General features: G+C 47.2%; 1 protein-coding gene across 1 annotated transcript in view; it reads left to right on the forward strand.

The window, feature by feature from the left end:
• Window positions 1–22,974, forward strand: part of CERS6 (ceramide synthase 6) — a 350,340-nt gene that overhangs the window by 248,607 nt on the left and 78,759 nt on the right. Inside the window, exon 6 of the mRNA XM_075317290.1 lies at window positions 5,914–6,006. Coding sequence (XP_075173405.1) covers window positions 5,914–6,006 — 93 coding nt within the window. The remainder of the gene's footprint in view (window positions 1–5,913; window positions 6,007–22,974) is intronic.

The following is a 22,974-nucleotide window of genomic DNA, read 5'->3' on the forward strand; positions in this document are numbered from 1 at the left end:
CCTGCTCTATATTTTCTCGTGATTTAAGCTGTCTGTATGATAAATGTGACACTTGGAAACATGAATATTTTTTTTCTGGTAGCTGGAAATATAAAAAGAAATCCCAGTGTCATTTATAAGCCTCATTTGTAATGACAACGCGCTGGAAATCTCACAATACACGGATTACTCTTTATTGTTTCTAGGCTCACAGGTGCTAAAGGATAAAAGAATCTTAAGAATATATAAAGTATAGATTTATCTTTAGTGGACCTATATGTATAGGCTGAGATAACAGTGTTAATATTTGATTTATTGCCTTCAGCAGCAGTTGTCTTCCAATACTGTACATGGCGGGTTGCAGGAGTTTCATATCACCAACTGGGAATCTTATTTTGGTTTTTTATTATTATTTTATTTTATTATTTATTATTTTATTTTTTTGATTTGTCACCATTTTCAAGATTTTAGTTCCAGAGATGGATACTGACTGTCAAGGACCCCTGTGCAGGACTTGTCTCTGGACACTACCAATGTATACACACGCACCTTCACATGAACACACTATTCACCTATACATGCATATTCACACTGTGCACACATATTCTGTCAAGGGAGAAATTTGGGTAAGAATGCTAATGGAGTCTTTGTTCAGGGCACCAGAGGTACGGGGACAAATCAGGTATCTGCGCAGATATAATGAGACTCAATAATCAATGAACAGAGAACATGTGCTCTGATTGCTCTCAGGCTTGCGTCTGAACTGTATTCTATAGCTCAGATTTTAGTATTACATTTCAACCTTCAGACATGTACAAAAGTATCAAAATCTGTCTTTTCTCATACATTGAAGCCGCATAGGGAGGATTGGGGAGTGTAGGTACACACATTTCATCTCACAGATACATTCCTTCTTTGTGTGAAACCACTGATAAGCATAAATACTTTCTTTGTTCATTGTTTCTACATCTGTTCACTCATCCTTGGTTTAACCCTTTTTTGACTATACAGCTTAGAATCATATTATGGCGTGTGTGCGATTACCATATAGACACACAGATAATTATACAACTACATCTATATTTTGATTATTTACATACACAGATATTCTTATTACAGTCGAACAAACAACCTATAGCCCAAGCTACCTTCACAATACAACAGTACCCAGCTGCATCCACAATAGAAATGATGGGGCTGTTATGTTTCGGCAGAATCCGAGAACTAATGGCCTGCATTGGTATCAGCTGATCAGTGGGGGTGCGGAGTATTGCACGCCGACCGATCAGCTATTGATGGCCTATCCTAACAAAATAAATACTAGTTGCCAGCCACCTTAAATTGAATTCCAAAAAACCCAAAAACAATTAAGGCATTTTTATTTATGCCATTTATTGATCACTATAAATGTAAGTGTTCACTGTATTGTATGGGTTGTTACAATTGTAGGGATACCAAACATGCCTATGTTGTTTCCTGTGTTGTGATATTTATTTAAAAAGTGTTGTGCATGATAGATTTTTCTGCCTAAAGATCTAAATGTTATTCTTCTTCTTTACAGGTATATTGTATTGGTATATACAGATATATATCTAAAAAGCTGATTTTATTTACCATAAAGTTGCTAAAATACAACAGTTTAAAAATATAGTTACATAGTTATATAGTTGAAAAAAGACCTGGCTCAACCTTCCTCCAGCCATAATACATTTTTTATTTAGTTGAATTGATTGGTGGAGGAAGGTTGAAGTAGTTGGACCTAGGTCTTTTCTCAACCTATATAACTATGTAATTATGCAGTTGTTTTTAAACTGTTATATTTAAGCAACTTTATGGAAAATAAAATCAACTTTTTTACATATACAGTGTGTCCACCCATTTCCTGTCCACCACCATTAATTTTAGAATGGCAGCAGCCATAGGCATAGAAGTGGTGTCTAGGTATAGTAAAGTAGCCATGCGCTATGCAATGAAACCACCTATAGCGCCACCTGGTGGAAAACAACGGAGTTAGCATTTTTATCTCAAAAACGGAACAAGATAGAGAAAAAAAGTGAATTACAAAGTTGCAGGGCATCATCAATTCAATACGAATCAACACCTTGCATACAGAAATGCTATGATATGAAACCCATGACTCCCCCAAAACATTGAATGCTGGTCACGTATATGGCGCTCATGTAACTTAGATGCTCAAAGTGGCCCCCGTCAGCTGCAATGCACATCTGGACTCTGGACATCATACTGTACCTTGCTGCACGTTGTGCAATATGTTATTAACAAAAATTTAGCCATACTAAATATCAACCTTATGGAACCACTTAGTAGTGTCCCATAAGGAGGTGCCTACTCCGAGGAACATGTAAAACCGGAGAAAAAGGAGAGATAAGGCAACATTATGGCAAATGCATATTGATGCTGATACATTTCTATTTAGGCTGCCCTTGCCTGTGATTCCGTGCGGCGATTTAGTCAATTCCCATAAGACTGCGGCGTGTCCCTGTGGGAGACGTTAATACAGGCACATGCACCCTGCAGATAATTATTGACATTTATTATATCGCCTGGGCTGCTCTTTTAGCCATAATTCACCATATGATACCTCATGTGATCGGTGGCACTACAATCCTTAATTTATAATCATTACCTGGTTGGTCCTGGTTGGCGGGGTTGCCCCACAACTTTTTCCCCTCCCTCCCCCTACCCTTATGTCTCACTGCTAGGTTGATTTTTTCCACCCATGTAATTTTGTATCAACTCACATGTATTTTAATGAATAAAATGAGATGTTTTGTACATGATTGTTGCCTTATCTCTCCTTTTTCTCCGGTTTTACACGTTGTGCAATATGGTAGGTGACACGTTTGCACACGCATCTGTGATACGTCGTCGTAGATCCTGCAATGTTGGTGGAGGGGTCACATACACCTGCTGTTTGATGTGACCTCAGAAAAAGAAGTCCAATGGGGTCAGGTCAGGTGAGTGTGGAGGCCACTCCATGCAGCCACCATACCCAATGACTTGTAGGAAGGTCTCTATGAGGTATCGCTTCACGTCCGCAGCCTTGTGAGTTTTACACGTTCTAATCATAGCATTTCTGCATGCAAAGTGTCGATTCGTATTGAATTGATGATGCCCTACAACTTTGTAATTCACTTTTTTTTCTCTATCTCGTTCCGTTTTCAAGATAAAAATGCTAACTCCGTTGTTTTCCACCAGGTGGCGCTATAGGTGGATTCATTGCACAGCGCATGGATACCTTACTATACCTAGACACCACTTCTATGTCTATAGCTGCCGCCGTTCTCAAGTTAATGGCGGTGGACAGGATATGGGTGGACACACTGTATATCTGTATATACCAATATAATATACCTGTAAAGAAGAAGAGTAACATTTAGATTTTCAGGCAGAAAAATATGTCATCTTTGACAGTTAAACTTGTAAAAGAAAATTTGTAAAGGGTATCAACTGAGCACAGAGTGTGAGTGATATAGGAGGGCCCCTTCTCCTGTAAAATAGGAGAAGAATCCTAATGGGGGTGTGAAGTCACAGCCCTGTAAAATGTCTGGAAGGGGGTTACCTGGCTATGAACTTTGCTGTGCTCGTGAAGCTTCCTACTCTTGTCACTATCCTATTCTCGATGGGCGCTTGTTAAAAGTAGTGTGCTGCTGGTTTGGGGTATGTGGCCCTGGAAGCTCCAAAGGCACGAATAGTTTACTCCCTGGAGAGCCAGTGGAAGGGTGCCTGTTACATTGTGTGATTTGCATGGTTTTGTGTAAGGCTAAGTTCACACTTCCGTTGTTTTGCATCAGTCACATGCGTTGCTTGACGCATGTGACTGATGCGTTGTACAACGGATGACAACGATGACAAAGAAAATAATTTCTTTGTCGGACTCCGTTGTGTGCGGGGGGCAGAGTTCGGGGGGCGGAGTTCGGGGGGCGGAGCTGAGGACGTCAGTGCCGCGGTCTGCATGGCTGGGGACAGGTGAGTGAGTGTGTGTGTATGTGTGTGTGTGTGTCTACATGCGTGTGTACATGCGGAGTGCGGGAGGGGGCGGAGCGCGAGGGGGCGGAGCCGAGCGGAGCCATGGAGCTGAGGACGTCAGTGCCGCGGGGACTGCAGGGCTGGGGACAAGTGAGTGAGTGTGTGTGAGTGTGTGTGTGTGTGTGTGAGTGTGAGTGTGTGTGAGTGTGTGTGTGTGTGAACACATGCGGAATGCGGGAGGGGGCGGAGCCGAGTGGTGAAGTGTCGGCCTCCTTGCACACTGTATCCAGGGTAAATATCGGGTAAAAGCAAAGCACTTTTTGCTTGGTTACCCGATATTTATCTTGGATACCAGCTTAGCGCGGGCTCCCTGCACCCGTAACCACTGTAAATATTGGGTAACTAACCAAAGCGCATTGCTTGGTTACCCGATGTTTATCCTGGTTACAGGGGCAGGGAGCCAGAGAGCGCATGCGCAGCGAAATCCTACGGATCGCGCTGCTCAAAAAACATTACATGCTGCGTTGCTCCCGCCCGGCGGTCAGTTAAAAAACGACTGACCGCGATGCAGCGGATGCAACGCAGCATCATCAGTCACAATCCGTCACTAATAGAAGCCTATGGGGAAAAACAGGATTCCTGCAAAATATTTAGCAGGATACCGTAATTCCTCAAGGCTACGGATTGTGACTGATGCAAAACAACGGAAGTGTGAACTTAGCCTTAAATGCCTTTGACTATTGGGGATCCAATAAAGTCTAATTATTGTGGTTCCCACACCCTGTGTTGTCAGAGTAGTTTTCTGCCCACGGGTACAGAGTTCGGGCTTTCAGTTGGGATGAGCCCTGGTCCATGCGGTCTTTCTAAAGGCGGCCTGACCAGCCTAAAGCGGGCTTCACACGCAGTGACATCGCTAACGAGATGTCGTTGGGGTCACGGAATTCGTGACGCACATCGGGCATCGTTAGCGACGTCATTGCGTGTAAAACACAGGAACGACCGTTAACGATCAAAATTACTCACCTAATCGTTGATCGTTGACATGTCGTTCCTTTCTTGATTATCGTTGCTGTTGCAGGACGCAGGTTGTTCGTCATTTCTGTGGCAGCACACATTGCTGTGTGTGACACCGCAGGAACGGGGAACATCACCGTCCCTGCGTCCTCCAGCAATGAGGAAGGAAGGAGGTGGGCGGGATGTTACGGCCCGCTCATTTCCGCCCCTCTGCTTCTATTGGGCGGCCGCTTAGTGACGCCGCACGAACCGCCCCCATAGAAAGGAAGCGGTTCGCCGGCCACAGCGACATCACTAGGCAGGTAAGTCCGTGTGACGGGTGTTAGTGATGTTGTGCACCACGGGCAGCGATTTGCCCGTGTCGCACAACCGAAGGGTGCTTTCTCCAGCGACATCGCTAGCGATGTTGCTGCGTGTAAAGCAGCCTTAAAACTAATCAGTATCATATTAAGTGAAGATCATTGAAAAGAAGAGGGATAAGAGTTACAGACCAGAGCCTGCTGGCAGACGAGCTGGTGCATGTTACTGTTAATTTATTCTGCAGTCTGCAATGTACTGTGAATATGCGGGGGCTGTAGAAGCAAAATGGTTCAAAGTTGTTAACAAGATTTCAAAAACTTTTGGGAGCCAAAAATAAATGCATTAAAAAAATGCTCTAAACATGACCGCATCTTTCAACCTGCGATGAATGTTATGGAACCATAGGAAGGAAATCAGCTGATCATGCTGCACATGAACAATGCAAATAGAGTTGATATAGTGAAATATTGACTTGATTTGGTATACTTGGACAGATAACAGTTACTACTAAAATATATTATTCATTTTTAATTTATTTATTTTTTTTGCAAATTCCAATAATGAATTTGTAACTAATTTGCCTGATGAGAATAAATAATAAAATAATAATAAATGTAATTATTTTTGCAGCAACTGACGGCAGACTTACATTACTACTACATTGTGGAATTGTCTTTCTACTGGTCTTTGATGTTCTCTCAATTCACAGACATCAAAAGAAAGGTAAAATCTCAATTTGTTTTGTTGGAATATTGTAGTATTCGCAAAGTTTAATAAAAAGCAAAAGCTCTTTGTTTACAGTAAAAAAAAAAAAAATCTTTTTTGACAAATGTAATTTTTGTGTGATTTTTTTTTTTTTTTTTCATCAAGTGATGCCTTTGCTGTTGAATGTAGCACACAGTACTTGTAGCAGTAATGTTCTGTATAGATATAACATCTTTGGAAGATAGGTAAGATTGTTCAGGAGGAACTGCAAGGACATATTATTCAAGACACGATAGTATTGTTCCATAGTTTGAAAGAGCCAAACAAATTCCGAAAAACTGCAGTAACCTCCACATAGTGATAGAAAATACAGATTGTATATAATTTATAGTTATTAGTATGGTTACTTTTACATATTTCGATGTGTATGGTATTAATTATCCAACACCGTCTAGAGCTGCCGAAACGATGATGTTATGACTCCGCACAGTCGGCAAAATGCATGAATGATTGGCAGGCATGATGGGGGGGGTGTAATGTCATTGGCACTGCTCACCTCTGATGCAGAAATGACAGGAGTTGAATAGCACTGGAGGACCCCTTTAAAGGGGTGGTTCACAGCTCAGCATTAGTGGCCACATCGCTGTAAAACTCATAAAGAAGGCTTTTCTCAAATACCTTGTGTAGTACATTCTGCCTCTGAGTGGCGCTATTGCCATCCACTCATCCCCATCACGTGAACCCCAGGCTCTGTGACCGCTGAGATCCGGTGATGACACGTCAACTTCCAGTTGACCCGACATCATTGAGGCGGCCCCATTCTCGTCATAGCCCAGCATCACTCCTGCTTGCGGAACTCTGCAGCGAAGGATAGAGCATGCAAGATGCTGGACTGAGACAAGCGGTCAAACTCCGCCCACAGTCCAGTCACTGGAGCCGGTCTCGGTGATGTCGGGTCATCTGGAAGTTGACGTGTCATCACCGGATCTCAAAGGTCATGGAGCCCGGGTGGGGGGGTCACCTGATGGGGATGAGCAGACCACAATAGCACTGCTCAGAGGCAGAATGTACTACACAAGATATTTGAGAGAAGCCTTCTTTATGAGCTTTACATCGCTGTGGCCACTAATGCTGAGTAGTGGACCACCCCTTTAAGACAGCATTGTATTATCAGGTATTCGAAAACTGAAAGGTTCAGGGAAACGAAATCTGGAGGTGTTAAAAAGGGGATTTTTTAGGGTTCGGAAACCCATTATCAAATACCCTACTAGAAAATTTTGTCTAAAAGAAGAGGTCATCTAATCTTCTATTAACCAGAGTGAAGCGGAGGTAGAAAAGTAGCATCTTTATTCTGGAGGACCTGGTATGCCCATGCATTGTATGGTAAGCCCACTAAATAAGCACTCCACAGGGTTGCCAACCTACTATTCTTTTTTTTCTGGACAACTTGCCCAAAATTCATAGACAGACATTTTTTTTTATGGACATTAACCATGCCCCTTAAGAACACACTCTCTTGGGAAGACCACAATAATGGTCCATTCAGAAGCAGTAGCTGCAGTGTGAATGCTGCCTGAAAATGATTGCAGTGGATCCCCAATAGAGCCTCTGAGTACAGGGGGTGATAAGTGGCTGCAGGGGTATTGGGAGAGGACTGATGTTTTAGCAGATATGAACAGCGATCAGACAGGTGTCAGACTTTTAAACGGCACTTTACACACAGCGAAATCGCTAGCGATGTCGCTGGTGAAAGCACCCGCCCCCATCGGTTGTGCGTCACGGGCAAATCGCTGCCTGTGGCGCACAATATCGTTCGGAGCCGTCACACGGACTTACCAGACTAGCGACGACGCTGTTGCCGGTGAACCGCCTCCTTTCTAAGGGGGCGGTCTGTGCGGCATCACAGCGGTGTCACTAAGCGGCCGCCCAATTGAAGCGGAGGGGCGGAGAAGAGCGGCAGTAACATCCCGCTCACTTCCTTCCTCATTGCCGGCGGCCGCAGGGATGGTGATGTTCCTCGTTCCTGTGGTGTTACACATAGCGATGTGTACTGCCGCAGGAACGATGAACAACATCGTACCTGCAGCAGCAACGATATTTGAGATTAGAACGACGTGTCAACGATCAATAATATGGTGAGTATTTTTGATCGTTTATGGTCGTGCCTACGTTTCACACGCAATGACGTCGCTAACGATGCAGGATGTGCGTCACGAATTTCGTGACCCCAACGGCATCTCGTTAGCGACGTTGTTGCGTGTAAAGTGGCCTTTAGAAGGAAGAAGAGGTGTGACTGTTGGGAGGCTGGTCCCACAGCTATAAATGTAAGTAAAACCCCAGCACAGGAATAAGGAGAATTTTATGGTATGCAAAATGGATTTATTGATAAACTGCAAAAAGTGAACCCTGACAGATGCAACACCAACATTTCAGCTTGCGCCTTTCTTAAGGTTGTTGCTTAAAGGGAACCTGTCACCACTTTTTTGCCCTATAAGCTGCGGCCACCACCACCAGGCTCTTGTATACAGTATTCTAACATGCTGTATATAAGAGCCCAGGCCGGGGGTATAACATAAAAAAACACTTTATAATACTTACCTAACAGTCGCGCGGTTGTCCTTATGGGCGTCTCCGTTGTCCGATGTCGGCGCCTCCTCTTTTGGCCATCTTTGTCATCTTTCTGAAGCCTGGGTGCATGACACGGCTACGTCATACACACTCACCGGTCCTGCGCAGGCGCACTACAATACTTTGATCTGCCCTGCTCAGGACCTGAATGCCGGCGAGTGTGTATGACGTCGGACCCGTCTTGCACCGCGGCTAGAGAAGAAGGAGAACAAAGATGGCCAAAAGTGGCGGCGCCGGCACCGGACAACGGAGACGCCCATAAGGCCCACAGCGCGACCGTTAGGTAAGTATTATAAAGTGTTTTTTATGTTATACCCCCGGCCTGGGCTCCTATATACAGCATGTTACAATGCTGTGTATAAGAGCCCGGTGGTGGTCGCAGCTTATAGGCCGAAAAAGGGGTGACAGGTTCCCTTTAATGTGGAAGTACAAGAGAGCGCGGGTCACATTGGACAACCGTGGCTGAGACAGGACAGGTGCTTCTTACTTTGCAGTACAAGAAATCAAGGTATTGGTGAGAGCATGATTCAAAAGGATGCTACTGCCACATTGCTGCGAGTCTCCCTGGGCATCTTCTACAGGTGTTCTCCTTCTCTCCACCATCCTTTTGAATCACCTTCGCACAAATATCTTGATTTCTTGTACTGCAAAGTGTGAAGCACCTGTCCTGTCTTAGCCACGGTTGTCCAATGTGACCCGCGCTCTCTTGTACTTTCACATTAAGCATCAACCTTGAGAAAGGCGCAAGCCGAAACGTTGGTGTTGCATCTGTCAAGGTTCACTTTTTGCAGTTTATGAATAAATAATTTTGCATACCATAAAATTCTCCTTATTCCTTCGAGTGCTGTGGTTTTACTTACATTTATAGTACCCTTTTACTCTTCGGCATCTCCTGATAGCAGTGAGCCAGATCTCATCTATATTATATGGTCCCAGCAGCTATCAGAGTTAGTGAAGAGGCAGGAGCCAGGATTCCCAGACAGGAGCCATACTCACCACACAGCCCTGTCATCCTAGCCTGCCTGAGCCTGCACGCCAAGAAGAACCAGGATCGTATCCAGACTCCAGCAATTTCGCGCTCTGCAGTGATAGGTGCAGTGCGTGCTGAAACTCTTCAGTTTGTACTGTGCATGTCAGCATTTTTCACGCATGCGCAGTACAAACGGCAACATTTTTTTTACATTTTTTTTTAAATCAAGGACAGTGTTTTTTTTTTCTATCGAACGCTACCAACAGCAGAGAACAGCACCGGGTTTTTACAGACTGTCCGTAAATTTATGGACAGTTCGCAAGCCAGCAACTTTCTTTATTTTATGTGAGTCCAACAGCCAGTGGCAAGGCAACCTCGTGAGGTCACCTTGTCGTTGGCTGTTGGGCTCACATAAAACTGGCCAATTTTGTGTGCTAAGTATCTAAATTTTTACATGTTTTTTCATAGCAGTAATGCATGTCTATATTCCCATATTCATTGTTCTACATATCTTAGCACTGTAGTGTGCAACTGTCTCCTTTTTATGACTGTATAATTAGATCTGGATGTTTGGGAAGGTACGATCACAATGCGATCCCATTGACATTCATGCGGTGCTCGTTGTGACATAGTGCAGCCCCAGCCTAATCAGACAAGTCAGTGATCAAGAACCGGACTTTAGCTGCAGGTCAGCAATGGAAAATCTTCTAACCTCTCTCGGATTTTTTGTAGAATTAATCTTGATGAATATTTTAGACGTTTACTTTCCTTGTCATAGATTTTTATGGATTTTTAATGGTGGACATCTGCTGAGTGAAGTATCTATTCCTTATAAGCATGCTTAGGAGAAAATTATTATGCTGTGGCTGTGAAGTTACTAAACGCTTATTCACGATTGGATTTTTTTCAATACTTCACCAAGCATTGCCAGTTAATGAGTCTCCTCATGTTCTTTCTTCCCAAACGTACCGGCATCCTGGTAGATTGATTAAACTGCGCTCTCCAGTGCTGCTAACAGAGACAGTTTTTCCTGTTCAGCCTCAGACCAGCCTGACCAGCTTTAGAGCAGCGCTTACAAACTCTATTGGAAGGAGCTTGTAAGCACTGTCCATGTTCACCCTCTGCTGATAACTATGCAATGAGCATTAAACAAAATAAACAAAAATCCCTCCGTTCTTAATAAATGGTGATATTTTAATAACACATAAAATGCAAAGATTCTTGTTTTTTTCAAGCACTTTGCAATTTTATTTTACTCTTTTGCTGTCCTTTTGCCTTGGGATTTCAATTCCCTTGCTGTCAGTGTAAAATAGGAAAAATATTTAAGCCGTCCTGTGTTACAGCTCTGTAGTATTAAATGACCTTACTTGTGCCGAGGTTTGGAGCCCAAAATATACATTGTTAGTGATATGCAAGGATGGTCATGAAGGCTCAGTGCGGAATATTTTCTGCTTCTATGTCTTTTCACAGAATATCCTGAGAACAAAAAAAGTCTACCTAATTACACCACTACTAAAAATATAGTTCTTTCAGAACTGTTCAATATAGAAGGGGAAAAAGTGAACCCCAGACCACTCCAACCATATAACTTACCTTACATGTCCCACACTATGGAAGACGATTAATAAAGGGGTTTTCCACTCTATTAATTCCTTCTAGGCTGAAGGTACTATAAAAAAATACACCTAGTCATTTCTGATTATTACTCATTCCGCCCTACTGCCTAAAGTGGGCTTTACACACAGCGGCATCGCTAGCGATGTCGCTGATGAAAGCACCCGCCCCTGTCGGTTGTGTGTCATGGGCAAATCGTTGCGCACAACATTGCTTACACCCGTCACATGGACTTACCTGCCTAGCAACGTCGCTGTGGCCGCTGAACAATCTCTCCTTTCTAAGGGGGCGGTTTGTTTGGTGTCACAGCGGCGTCACTAAGCGGCTGCCCAATAGAAGCGGAGGGGCGGAGATGAGACGCCATAACATCCCGCCCACTTCCTTCATTCCTCATTGCGGGCGGCCGCAGGTAAGGTGATATTCTTCATTCCTGTGGTGTCACACATAGCGATGTGTGCTGCCGCAGGAACGACGAACAACCTGCGTCCTGCAACAGCATCGATAATCGGGAAAGGAAGATCAACGATTAGGTGTGTAATTTTGATTGTTAACAGTCGTTCCTGTGTTTCACACGCAACAACGTCACTAATGAGGCCGGATGTGCGTCACGAATTCTGTGACCCCCAACAACATCTCATTAGTGATGTCGCTGCGTGTGAAGCCCGCTTAAGTACTTCGCAACTCTCCTCTTCTCAATGCATCATCATTGCAGCCACTGATTGGCAGCAGCGGTAAGGCTATGCCTGAAGAGAAGTCGAGAGGCGCGCAGCAATGAAGCCAGTCAGAGCACATAAGCTGCAGGGGAGTCGGAGGTGAGTATGTGTCACTTACTTATTATAGCATGCTTAGACCATATGGTAATTATGAGGGGTGGAAATCCATTTAAGGGGAACCTGTCAGGTCCCCTATGTCCACCATCCCAGCAGCATTGATCCCTGTATACCCAAATTTCCTCCCTAACCATCCCAGTATAATGGTATTCACTAATATAAATGTTTAAAAAAAATGACTTATAAACCTTGCTGTCCCTATGCTAATTAGGGCCTTGACTAGCCACAGGGCATTAGTTTCCCAGACTAGTCGACACACTTTACATGTTATTATATCCCTGTGGGTGTGATAACATGATTTCCATGACCCGACATCACCGCCTGCTCCTGGAAATCTCGCGCATGTGCGCAGCTCTTTTTGGCCATGTCAGTGCACCTCAGAAGCCGGTTGGACGCTTCCCGGCTTCATTACTTGCACTGCGCATGACCAGAAGTTCAGAGGACATGAGCATGAACCGTCTGCTGAACTTCCCATCGTGCGCTGTGCACCTAATGAAGTCGGGAATCGTACACCCTGCTTCTGAGGTGCACTGATATGACGCCCTGGCGCCGCCAGGTGGTCACAGAAGAACATACACCCTCACACAACACCATTCCACACCAGGTACCATCTGCCACAAAATCCTAGCCACCCCCCTCAGGGTAAGAAGGACACACCAGTGAGCGGGACCAGGCGGATTGGGAGTGCCCACTTAGGGGTCTTGAGGATTCGGGGGAGGGAACCAGTCAGTTGAAGTGAGAGTTCTAGTCAAGTCAGTGTTCAAGTGAGAGTGGAGGTCAAAGCTTAGCCTAGTGAAGGGTAGCCAGGGTAGTGGCCCTGATCTACTGGCTAGGTGGCAAGCAGTGGTCCAGGTCCAAAGGCGACGGGAGTCCAGTCGCGCAAAATCCAGAGTGGACCGGGACAGGGTTGGAGCCCGCCGGTACCGACAGCGGAGATCCGGTCTGGAAACCGTGCACAGGCGGAGTACCTGGACCCTAGTTAGAAGACGGTTGCATGCCCCTTCTCTGATTAAACAGGCCAGCAGCAAGGTTCCAGACGTTGTTCCAGAGTGTTAGCCCAGATAAAGCAAAACGGCAGCCCACCGCGGCGGATAGGGTATCCGCTATAACCCAATGAGATCCCAAGGGTCAGTTTTCGCGGGCACATCTCCCAACCAAAACCAAACCGGGAGTGTCTTCCTCATTCCATACGAGGTCGTCTAGAATAAAAGGAAAATACAGAGTGCCGGAGGAAGGAACATTGGTACACCAGCCGGGTGTGGGAACCATATACACGCAGCAGCCGGCCACTGACACTTTGGTTTAGCAGCAGACTCGTGTGAACTTATTCAATTGTGAGTACACCAACACCCCCCGGTCCGGTAGAGTGCATCACCACCAACCGCCATCACTTCCCGTGATTTGGACACTAAGCCCTGGGGCATCCACCCCTACCCACAGAGAGGTTAACATCCAGGTGCTATTCCATCGCCCCCGGGTGCTCCCCAACAGCAGCGGTGGTACTTCATCTTACCACACACCGTGGGTGGCGTCACGAAACATCTACAACAACCCCCTGTACATATTACACCCCTTTTTTTATTTCAGTGTCCGCATGACCCCCGGGTCCGGAGACCCCTCGAGCCACTGCGGATCTGGATCCGAGCAGCTCGGCTGCTGGCACGGGGGTGGCACACTGACACTGTCAAAATGAGGTGCGCATGCGCGAGATTTCCATTTCTTCGTGATGATTCCGGCTTATGGAAATCATGTTATCGCATCCACAGAGGCGTGGTGATATGTAGAGATAGCCGACTAGTCAGGAGAACTAATGCTCTAGCCCTGCGACTAGCCAAGGCCCTAATTAGCATAGGGACGCCGAGGTTTAAAACTAGATTTTTAAACATTCATATTAGTGAACAGTATTATACAGGGCTGGTTATAGAGGCCATACAGGGATCATTGCTGCTGGGTTGGAGGGCATAGGAGACCTGACAAGTTCCCTTTAATAGAGGTGCATTGTGCCCTGGTGATGAATATATCTCAGGCTATCAACAATTCCAGGTGTGATATAGTGTTGTATCCTCTACATTTTATTAGTGGCTTGTCAGTAAATGAGGGGCGGTTAAGTTTGACAGAGACGTCACAAATATGAAAATTTCATATTTTTCAATGTGTACACAGTACAGTACCAGCATATGTGACGCCCCTGGACTATTGGGTCGTCACAGGGTATTGCACAATCTGCCCTTCCTTGTAGTATCCACCTCCTTCTTGGTTTTGGGTCCCTAACCATATGGTGTTGCCTCCATCAGCTAATCAAATCCTAGATACACCCTGCACAACACCCACCAAACACACCAGTGGACGGCTTGAGTGAAATAGAGTCACCCACCTGGGAGTTAGGGAGGGGATGTGAGAAGTGTCAAAAGAGTGTAGACAGAGAGTGGAAGTGAGAGGAGGTCGAGAGCGGGGCTCCTTGAAAACAATCTAGGTTGCAGATGGTGGTCTGGGCCTAGAGGAGTCGGACCCCCGATCGGAGGGGATCATGGCAAGGGGCACAGATCTGTCAAGGAGGACAGTCAGCAGCCTTGCACCATCACCGGTCTGGGACCGAGGCACGACGGGGTACGTGGACCCTAGGTCAGGGAGTAGCTTCAGGCAACCCGATAATTTACCCGAGGAGAACGGAGCCTTCAAGATTCGTTCCCAACCCACTCCAAAATCGGGGCACTAGCGCAACAAGGGGATAGGACTTTCCAATCCAAAATCCAAGCGTGAGCCCTGAGAGCAAGCTCCCACACTAAGCCACAGTGGGGAGCGGGACCCGGCAAGTTTCACACTACCGGGACCACCAGAGAAGTAAATTTAGTGCCAGGAGGCAGGTCACGGATTACCAGGCAGCACCATTTTGGACGGGACCTAAAGTAAGTTTCCCGCAGCGGTGTCCAGAGATTTGTTTTACCAGTTGTCGGTGTCTGCTTAATGGACTGAGTGAGTACCAAAGTGACCCCCTGCACCCAACGGCATCTCCCCAAACACCGAGTCCTGGGGTATTTCCCCTACCTGTGGAGGTTTCTAACACCTGGCTGCCCCATTCAATCACCCCCGGGTACTCCCAACTGCAGCGGTGGTACTCCTAATTACCACATACCACGGGTGGCGTCACAAACTTTATAATATCCATTGTAAATACCCCTTTCATTTGAGTGGCCGCACGACCCCCGGGTCCGGAGACCCTCGAGCCACTGAGAACCCAGATCTGAGCAGCTCAGCTGCTTACACGGGGGCCGCACACATACGACCATTCTACAATAACTGTACCCAAGTCTCCTTTATCACCCTTTGTAGGGACTATGAGCAGTTTTTGGTTACCTTGAAATACAGGTCTTGTGAAAGACTGGTGCAATAAAGCAAAAAGTACTGGGGCAATACAAGGGAACCATTCTATGGTTCTGCTACTGGGTAAAAAAGAAACTTCTTCATCAGTTCAGAAGTAGATGGTTTTTTTTTATTGGGGGCGAAATGTCAAGAGCATATGTACCAGAGAGGGTCCAATATGGCTTCTCCTCATACCATGGATAGAGGGCACCAGGGTTACCAACCAACCATCCAGAAATTCCAGGACAGCACTTTTTTGCCCTGTAGGTAAGGCCCCCTTCATATGTCAGTGATTCCGATACGTATGACGTCTGTTTTCACATGTCCTGGAGACACGGACATATGCAGAATCAATGTGTCTGCGCACACATCAGTGTTTTTACAAGGACCATGTGTCTGTATGGAGCACACACGTGTCCATGTGTTCCCCATGGAGACAAGTCCTATTTTCTCTGGCAGCACTGATGTCACATGGCCCGCACACTGAAGTGATCTGTGTGACATCAGTGTGACACGTGCTGGAGTAAACATTTCTTTGAAATGAAATTATTGTCTATACTCACCTGTAGTCTTCAGTGCTGTCACTTGCTGTCACTTGCTTCCAGGCCCACTCACTATGCTCATGAATATTCACTGCACCGCAGACCCGGAAGCAGCAGCAGCGCCGGAGACATCAGCACCAGGGACAGCAGTGCCAGGGACAGGTGAGTAAAAAGTTCCTGCTCTCCATGTCCTATCACAGATAGCACACGGTGACCACTAGAGTGTCAATATCATGCCACATGGATGGGCCATAAGCACCTTCAACACGACCATGCAAAACACAAACGTTTTTCACGGACGTGTGTAGGGGGGCCTAAAAGAAATTTAAATTGTCTGTGATTTTTTTTGAATCTGAAGAAACTTATACAGATTATTTTGTCTGTAATTATCATCATTTTACAGTTTACGATGTCTTTATATCAAGATGATAGGCTGGAGACATGGATCACTGATATCATAATAATGTATTATTGTTTTCTAATGTGTCCATAAAAAACATTGTTTGTCCAGAAAAATAAAAAGTCAAGTTGGAAACCCTGGAGGACACTTTCTTCGATTGTCTTGAGCCTATTAAAATTGATACTAAAACCTACACTGAAATTGTTGGCGACCACAAAGACCTCTTGTGGTTAGAACTGTGGTGGTGTTGATCAGATGTTTACTACTTGTACGTAGATGCCTACTAAATGGCAGGTTGGTTTGATTTCTCGACTTACTTGAGATGTGACTTTCTCAAAGTCATTCTCTTTTGGTCAATGTCAAACTCCAATATTATTACATAAAATACTCCGAGAGGATCTAATAAATTTTCTGTTATTACTGGATCTGTGGACAGATTGCTTCTGCCTACTTCTGGTGCCCTATAAGCTGTTCTGTCGCTAGGAGCTATTGGGAGAAAGCCAGTATTTCCTAAATATTAATTTAAGAAAACCTAACAGCAAGAAATCATTGGCTTTATTCCAGACTTGAGGATCAGTTTGAGTTATTTTTTTCTTCTCGAAATCATTGGTATGAACTGATTTCTTTCTGTAAGAAGCCATAGTTTAACCCCTTCACTATCCGGCGACTTTCATTTTCTATTTTCCATTTATATTTTCTTCTTCCCTACTTCCAAGAGCCATAACCTTTATATTTTTATATAGCCATACGAGGGCTTGTTTTTGTAGGACGAGTTGTATTTTTGAATGAAACCATTCATTCTGCCACATATTGTACTGAAAAACAGTGAGAAAATTCCAAGTGAGATGAAATTGCAAAAAAGTGCAATTCCACGATTATTTTCTGTCTTTTTTAACGTGTTCACTATATGGTAAAACTGTCCGGGTAATATAATTCCCCAGGTCAGTACAAGTTCGAGGATACCAAACATGTATAGTTTTACTTTTATGTAAGTGGTGAAAAAAGTTCATACGATTGTCAAATAAAAGAATTGCGTTTTTGTCTCAATTTTCCAAGAACCGTATTACTCTCATTTTTCAGGTGATGGCTTATTTTTTGTTTCTTATCTAACGTTTTTAAGTGTACCATTTTTGGATAAATGTAATGTTTTGATCGACCTGTTATTGCATTTTAATGCAATGATGCGGTGACTAGAGTTGAGTGAGTACCTAACTATTCGTACTCGCTATGCTCATAACGAGTACTGTCTAATACTCGTGTGTTCATTTCGAATAACGTGTGTGTCGCGGGCGGGGAGGAGGGTGTCAGCACACTACGCTCGCCCCCTTCTGCTCGGGTCCGGCTGCCGCTGCTCAGTGGTGGCTCGAGCTGTAGGCCGGATCCCGGGGGTTTCTCGAGCGGCGCTCCTCGCCCGTGAGTGAAAGGGGTTTGTTGGGTGTGGGGATGATTATTGTCCGTGACGCCACCCACGGTTGTGGTGATTTCACCACCGCTGCTCGATACGGGGATCCCGGGGATGGTGATGCGGAGCAGCCAGGTGTTGTGTTGCCCCTCCGTGGGCAGGGGTTGGTGATCCCGGGGCCCGGTGATGGTTTGTGAAGTGCGGGGCCTGGTGGGCGCAGGGACGCGGGGGCAGCGCTGTGCCTTGCGGCACTGTGGTACTCACTCAGCCTGAGACATGGACACAGTTTGTACGGTAAACCAAACGGCTGGTAGGACGGTCCCACAGACGGCTGCACCTGCACTCCCGGTAGGTGACGGTGATGTCCCTCTTCCTTGCACCTATGGTTGACTTGTGGTAGCGGTGGATTACCTCCGGTTACCCGCTCCCCGGCTTCAATCTGGGCCGGAGGAGCCCTACACTTTGCCCGCAGGCGCTGGCCCTGAGAAGCAAATCTGGTTACTGTTCGGTAATTATCATTTTCATCATCCGCAGAACTTTCAACTTTTCAAACTTTTCAACACTTAAACTCAGTGGTGGTCCCAACGGGGACGGTGCGACGGGCATCCGCTGCCCTACTCCGGTCCTTCTGCTTCTTCATCCGAGGGAGGGGGCGCAGAGCTCACCCTGCTCTCTTTGCTGCCCCGGAGCTTCACATCCAGGGCAAACCACCCCCTCTCTCCGCAGTGTCGGGTGTACCGCACCATGTCTCCCGGCATGAGGTTACGGCCAGGATGCTCCTCGGGCAGGTGGGCATTCACATCCCGCCGGGCTACAAACACTTCGGCCTCCAGGCCCGGTTCATATATAAACCCGTAGCCCCGGCGGACATCAAACCGCCTCACCTGCCCCTCGTACAACGGGCCCTGGACACGGAAGGTTGCTTGCCGAAGATTTTCTTTCTCCCGAATGGCTCGGGCCACCAGCTCGGCTTTCCTTCTCTCCCTCTCTGCGATCTCCAGGCTCAGCGATGTCGGCTCCCTATCCCAATACGGCGCTGCTGCCAGCGCCGGCGCACGGGTCGGGCCCCGCGGGACATCCAGAACGTTACACACTGTCAGGAAGGTGGGCGGCGTATCCCGCGGTGTCGTGGCCTTGGGCGCTGCCTTGCAGCAACAACCCGGCGCTACCTCAGCCGAGGTGTGGGGGATGGGCACAGGGGCTTTCCGCAGCTGGGCCTTAGGCTCGGAGCGGGACATCGGCTCCGGCTCGGGAAACTGCTCGGGGACTGTCTCTGGTACAATCTTCGGGGCCTTCCATGGCAACACCTCCGGTTTGCTACGGGCTCCGGCTACAGGTCGGTCCGCTGGGGCGGATGGGCTGGGTATCGCTACCGGTTGCGGTGGTAGCGGGCCTTGTGGCGGGGTCACGGCCCCCGAGACGGGTGGCGAGGGAGGCAACGGGGGGAGAGGGCTTGGACCGGGTCCCTCAGCCGCAGCGACCGGTCCATCCAGGACATAGGGCCGTGGGTCACTCACCCTCCCTTCCTCCGCTTCCTCCTCGCGTCTCCGCACGGTGGCTATAACGTCCGCCATGTCGGTCTCCCACTCCTCCAAGAGGAGCTGCATCTTGACCTGCAGCCTTAGATGGAGCTGCGCGGTCCGGATTTCCACCCACGCTGCGGTTCCCGGTGCGGGGGCCACGGTGTTTCGGGACGGCATCCACATGGTGTCTTTCTCTCTTTCTTCCAGGAACGGTATGCTTGCAGGGTCCTGGCGTCCCTGCTTTTATAGCCGCGACTACATGCGTCCAGCCGCCATCGCGTCCCCCTTAGCTCTTTCCGGCCCCTCCTCTCTCGGGGCGGGGTTTTGGCCTTCGCGCCTCTACTGCTCGAGAAGACGCTCGAGCGGGAACTTTTCGCGCCAAAGATGGCGGCTTCTGAAATTTTTCTGCCGGACACCTCCGGCGGTAACAAGGCGCACCTCTACCAGACGGCAGAGCGGTAAGATCCTGTTCGTAACGCCAAGTTGTCGCGGGCGGAGAGGAGGGTGTCAGCACACTACGCTCGCCCCCTTCTGCTCGGGTCCGGCTGCCGCTGCTCAGTGGTGGCTCGAGCTGTAGGCCGGATCCCGGGGGTTTCTCGAGCGGCGCTCCTCGCCCGTGAGTGAAAGGGGTTTGTTGGGTGTGGGGATGATTATTGTCCGTGACGCCACCCACGGTTGTGGTGATTTCACCACCGCTGCTCGATACGGGGATCAATTCGGGGGTCCCGGGGATGGTGATGCGGAGCAGCCAGGTGTTGTGTTGCCCCTCCGTGGGTAGGGGTTGGTGATCCCGGGGCCCGGTGGTGGAGAAGGAGGTGCGGGGCCTGGTGGGCGCAGGGACGCGGGGGCAGCGCTGTGCCTTGCGGCACTGTGGTACTCACTCAGCCTGAGACATGGACACAGTTTGTACGGTAAACCAAACGGCTGGTAGGACGGTCCCACAGACGGCTGCACCTGCACTCCCGGTAGGTGACGGTGATGTCCCTCTTCCTTGCACCTATGGTTGACTTGTGGTAGCGGTGGATTCCCTCCGGTTACCCGCTCCCCGGCTTCAATCTGGGCCGGAGGAGCCCTACACTTTGCCCGCAGGCGCTGGCCCTGAGAAACTGGTGCCGTGGCGGTGGCGGTGTCTCTCCGGTTCGGGTTGGGCTGTTGCCTTCAATCGGGACTTGGTTGTTGGGGGATCTACGTCTCCTTCACTGACGGATTCGGCAAATTTGGCGACTCCTAGCCTTGCCGGGGTCCGAGAGGCCCCTGCCCTGGTGCTGACTGTCCTTCGGAACACTGCTCCAGACCACCGGGCACACAGCAAACGGGGTCCTTCCAGGAACTTCCAAACGGTCCCCCTCCAGACAGTCACCACCGTCGCTGACCTTGCTGATCTGGCCCTCCACAAAGCTGGACCCTTCAGGCTTTCTTTCTTCACTGTCACTTCACTTGCTTTCCTCCTTTTCCACTTTTCTACTTTCACTGCTTGTTTACTCTCACTTTAGCTCCTCACTCCTGCTCCTCCCTGAGCTTTCTCTCCTTACTCTTGCCCTCCCTGGGCTCAACTGCCTGGTTTCTCCCGCCTCCAGAGCTGTGACCTCCTTGGTGAGCGGAGCCAACCGCCTGGCCCACCCCCTGGTGTGAATCATCAGCCTCTGGAGGAAGGCAACAAGGATTTGTAGTTTAGCTGTGATGTGCCTACCTGGGGTGTGGGGTGTGGTGGTGTTGTGACCTGTGACCCCTGGCTTGCCCAGGGCGTCACATGTGCAATGCAAGTCAATGAGGAAAACTCGCAATGTAATGAGTAACCCGAATTGGGAAACTGGGAAACTGATTTCTGCCGGATGTGTTTTTTTTAACATGGGAGGCTATGGACAACGGATCCATTAACAGATTGCTATTTAGCCATCCATTATATTTGCATTTGTAACGGATCCATTGTTTTTGTCATGAGAGTGACAGAAAAAAGGGGGGTTATCTAGAAGGGAGCCCTTGCTCTGGCCCTCAGACTACAAGCGTACCCTGCATTATCCCTCAACCCAGAGGTACACTTAAAGGAAGCAAGGTCTGAGCCACCAGTGTCTCCCTATCTCCTTTCTTTGACTCTGGTGGTAAGAGCTCCACCATAACCCACGACCCAAGCTGGAAGGCAAGGACAGAAGTCAAATATCCCACCAATAAATACTGACACACAGGGGTAACAACAAAAAGTCATGTACACCTTAAACCAACTGTCATGCATATGGACCGCTACCCAGGGACAGGGACTTCTCTGACCCTGTAAGCTAGAGAACCCTCACTTGCCCTCAAGCCACGGGTACACTTAAAGGTAGCAAGGTGTGACCCTCCGACCTGTCCTTGTCTCCTACACGGACCCTGGTCTAGAGACTCTAGAGACCCCCTACCTGTACAACGGGACAACTCCAGGGAACAGCACAAAAAAAATAAAATAAAGAAAAACGACAAAATAACGTTGCTTCTGCAAACTTCACCTTTTTTGCAGTAGGCTAAAGCATCTAGAATATGACACGACCAAACACACAGGCTGTCTCTATCAAGTGTGGAGAGAAAATAACCAGCACTGTGTGAACGATGCTGGAACCTTTTAAAGGTCCAGCCGGATAAATAACTTAGAGAACCTGGGAATGCCTCTAAGCAGAATTGCAAAAGAAGCATTAACCCCTCAGGTGCTAAAAGGAAAAAATGTTCAATTAAATGAGGACGAGTCTTGCTGGAAAGAAACCAGTGTGACACCAACACCAGGGAACTGCACAAGGTGTACAGGGAGGGGTAACAAAGGAAAGGAGAAAGTAACAAACCAGGCTACTTTTAAAGATTACAGCAGACAGCAGCAGCAAAAACCACATCCTATCAGCTCCAGGCCTAGCTCCAGAATGATCTGAATAACCGAAACTCCTTTATTGGACGCTACGGGTTTTTATCCAGACTGGAAGTGTAAATTGGAGAAAACACCTGGGCAGGGTTAATGAGCTTGCAGCTAACAAGAAGAACTGACATTAACCCTGCAGCTGCCAAAAGAAAAACACACATTTAATGTGTACAGCCTCAGATGACAACCGAGAGTCCAACCCTAAGCCTGTCACTAATCTCAAAAAGAAAAGACCATGACTGTTTTCTTAATGGATGTTACAAATGGACGATAAATTGCAATTCGCTAATGATCCGTTGTGTATAGACTCTACATGTAAAAAACGTATCCGGCCGACATCGGTTATTTAACAACGCATAATAAGTTGTGTTTGCACAACGTTTTTGCAAACAGATCTCTAATGGATGACTGATGACTACAGGACATGTGAACCCAGCCTAAAAATGTATCCATAAAACTGAGATGCCAAATTGATGGTCCGTATGGCATCCGATTTTTTTTTTTTATTGCACTGTACTGATTTTGGCGTCAAATCATAGCATAATGCTATTTTTTTCTTATGCCAAATACAGTTGAGATCTTCACTGTTTCGTTGAATAACACTGGTCACGTCATCAGTATTTCTGAAAGCTGCAGTCATATACAGTGCCTTGCGAAAGTTTTCGGCCCCCCTTGAGTTTTTCACCCTTTTCCCATATTTCAGGCTTCAAACATAAAAATAAAAAAATTAAATGTTATGGTGAAGAATCTACAACAAGTGGGACACAATTGTGAAGTTGAACAAAATTTATTGCTTATTTTAAACTTTTGTAAAAAATAATAAACTGAAAATTGGGGCG

This window comes from Anomaloglossus baeobatrachus, chromosome 7 (assembly GCF_048569485.1).
Source record: "Anomaloglossus baeobatrachus isolate aAnoBae1 chromosome 7, aAnoBae1.hap1, whole genome shotgun sequence".
Lineage (NCBI taxonomy): Eukaryota > Metazoa > Chordata > Amphibia > Anura > Aromobatidae > Anomaloglossus > Anomaloglossus baeobatrachus.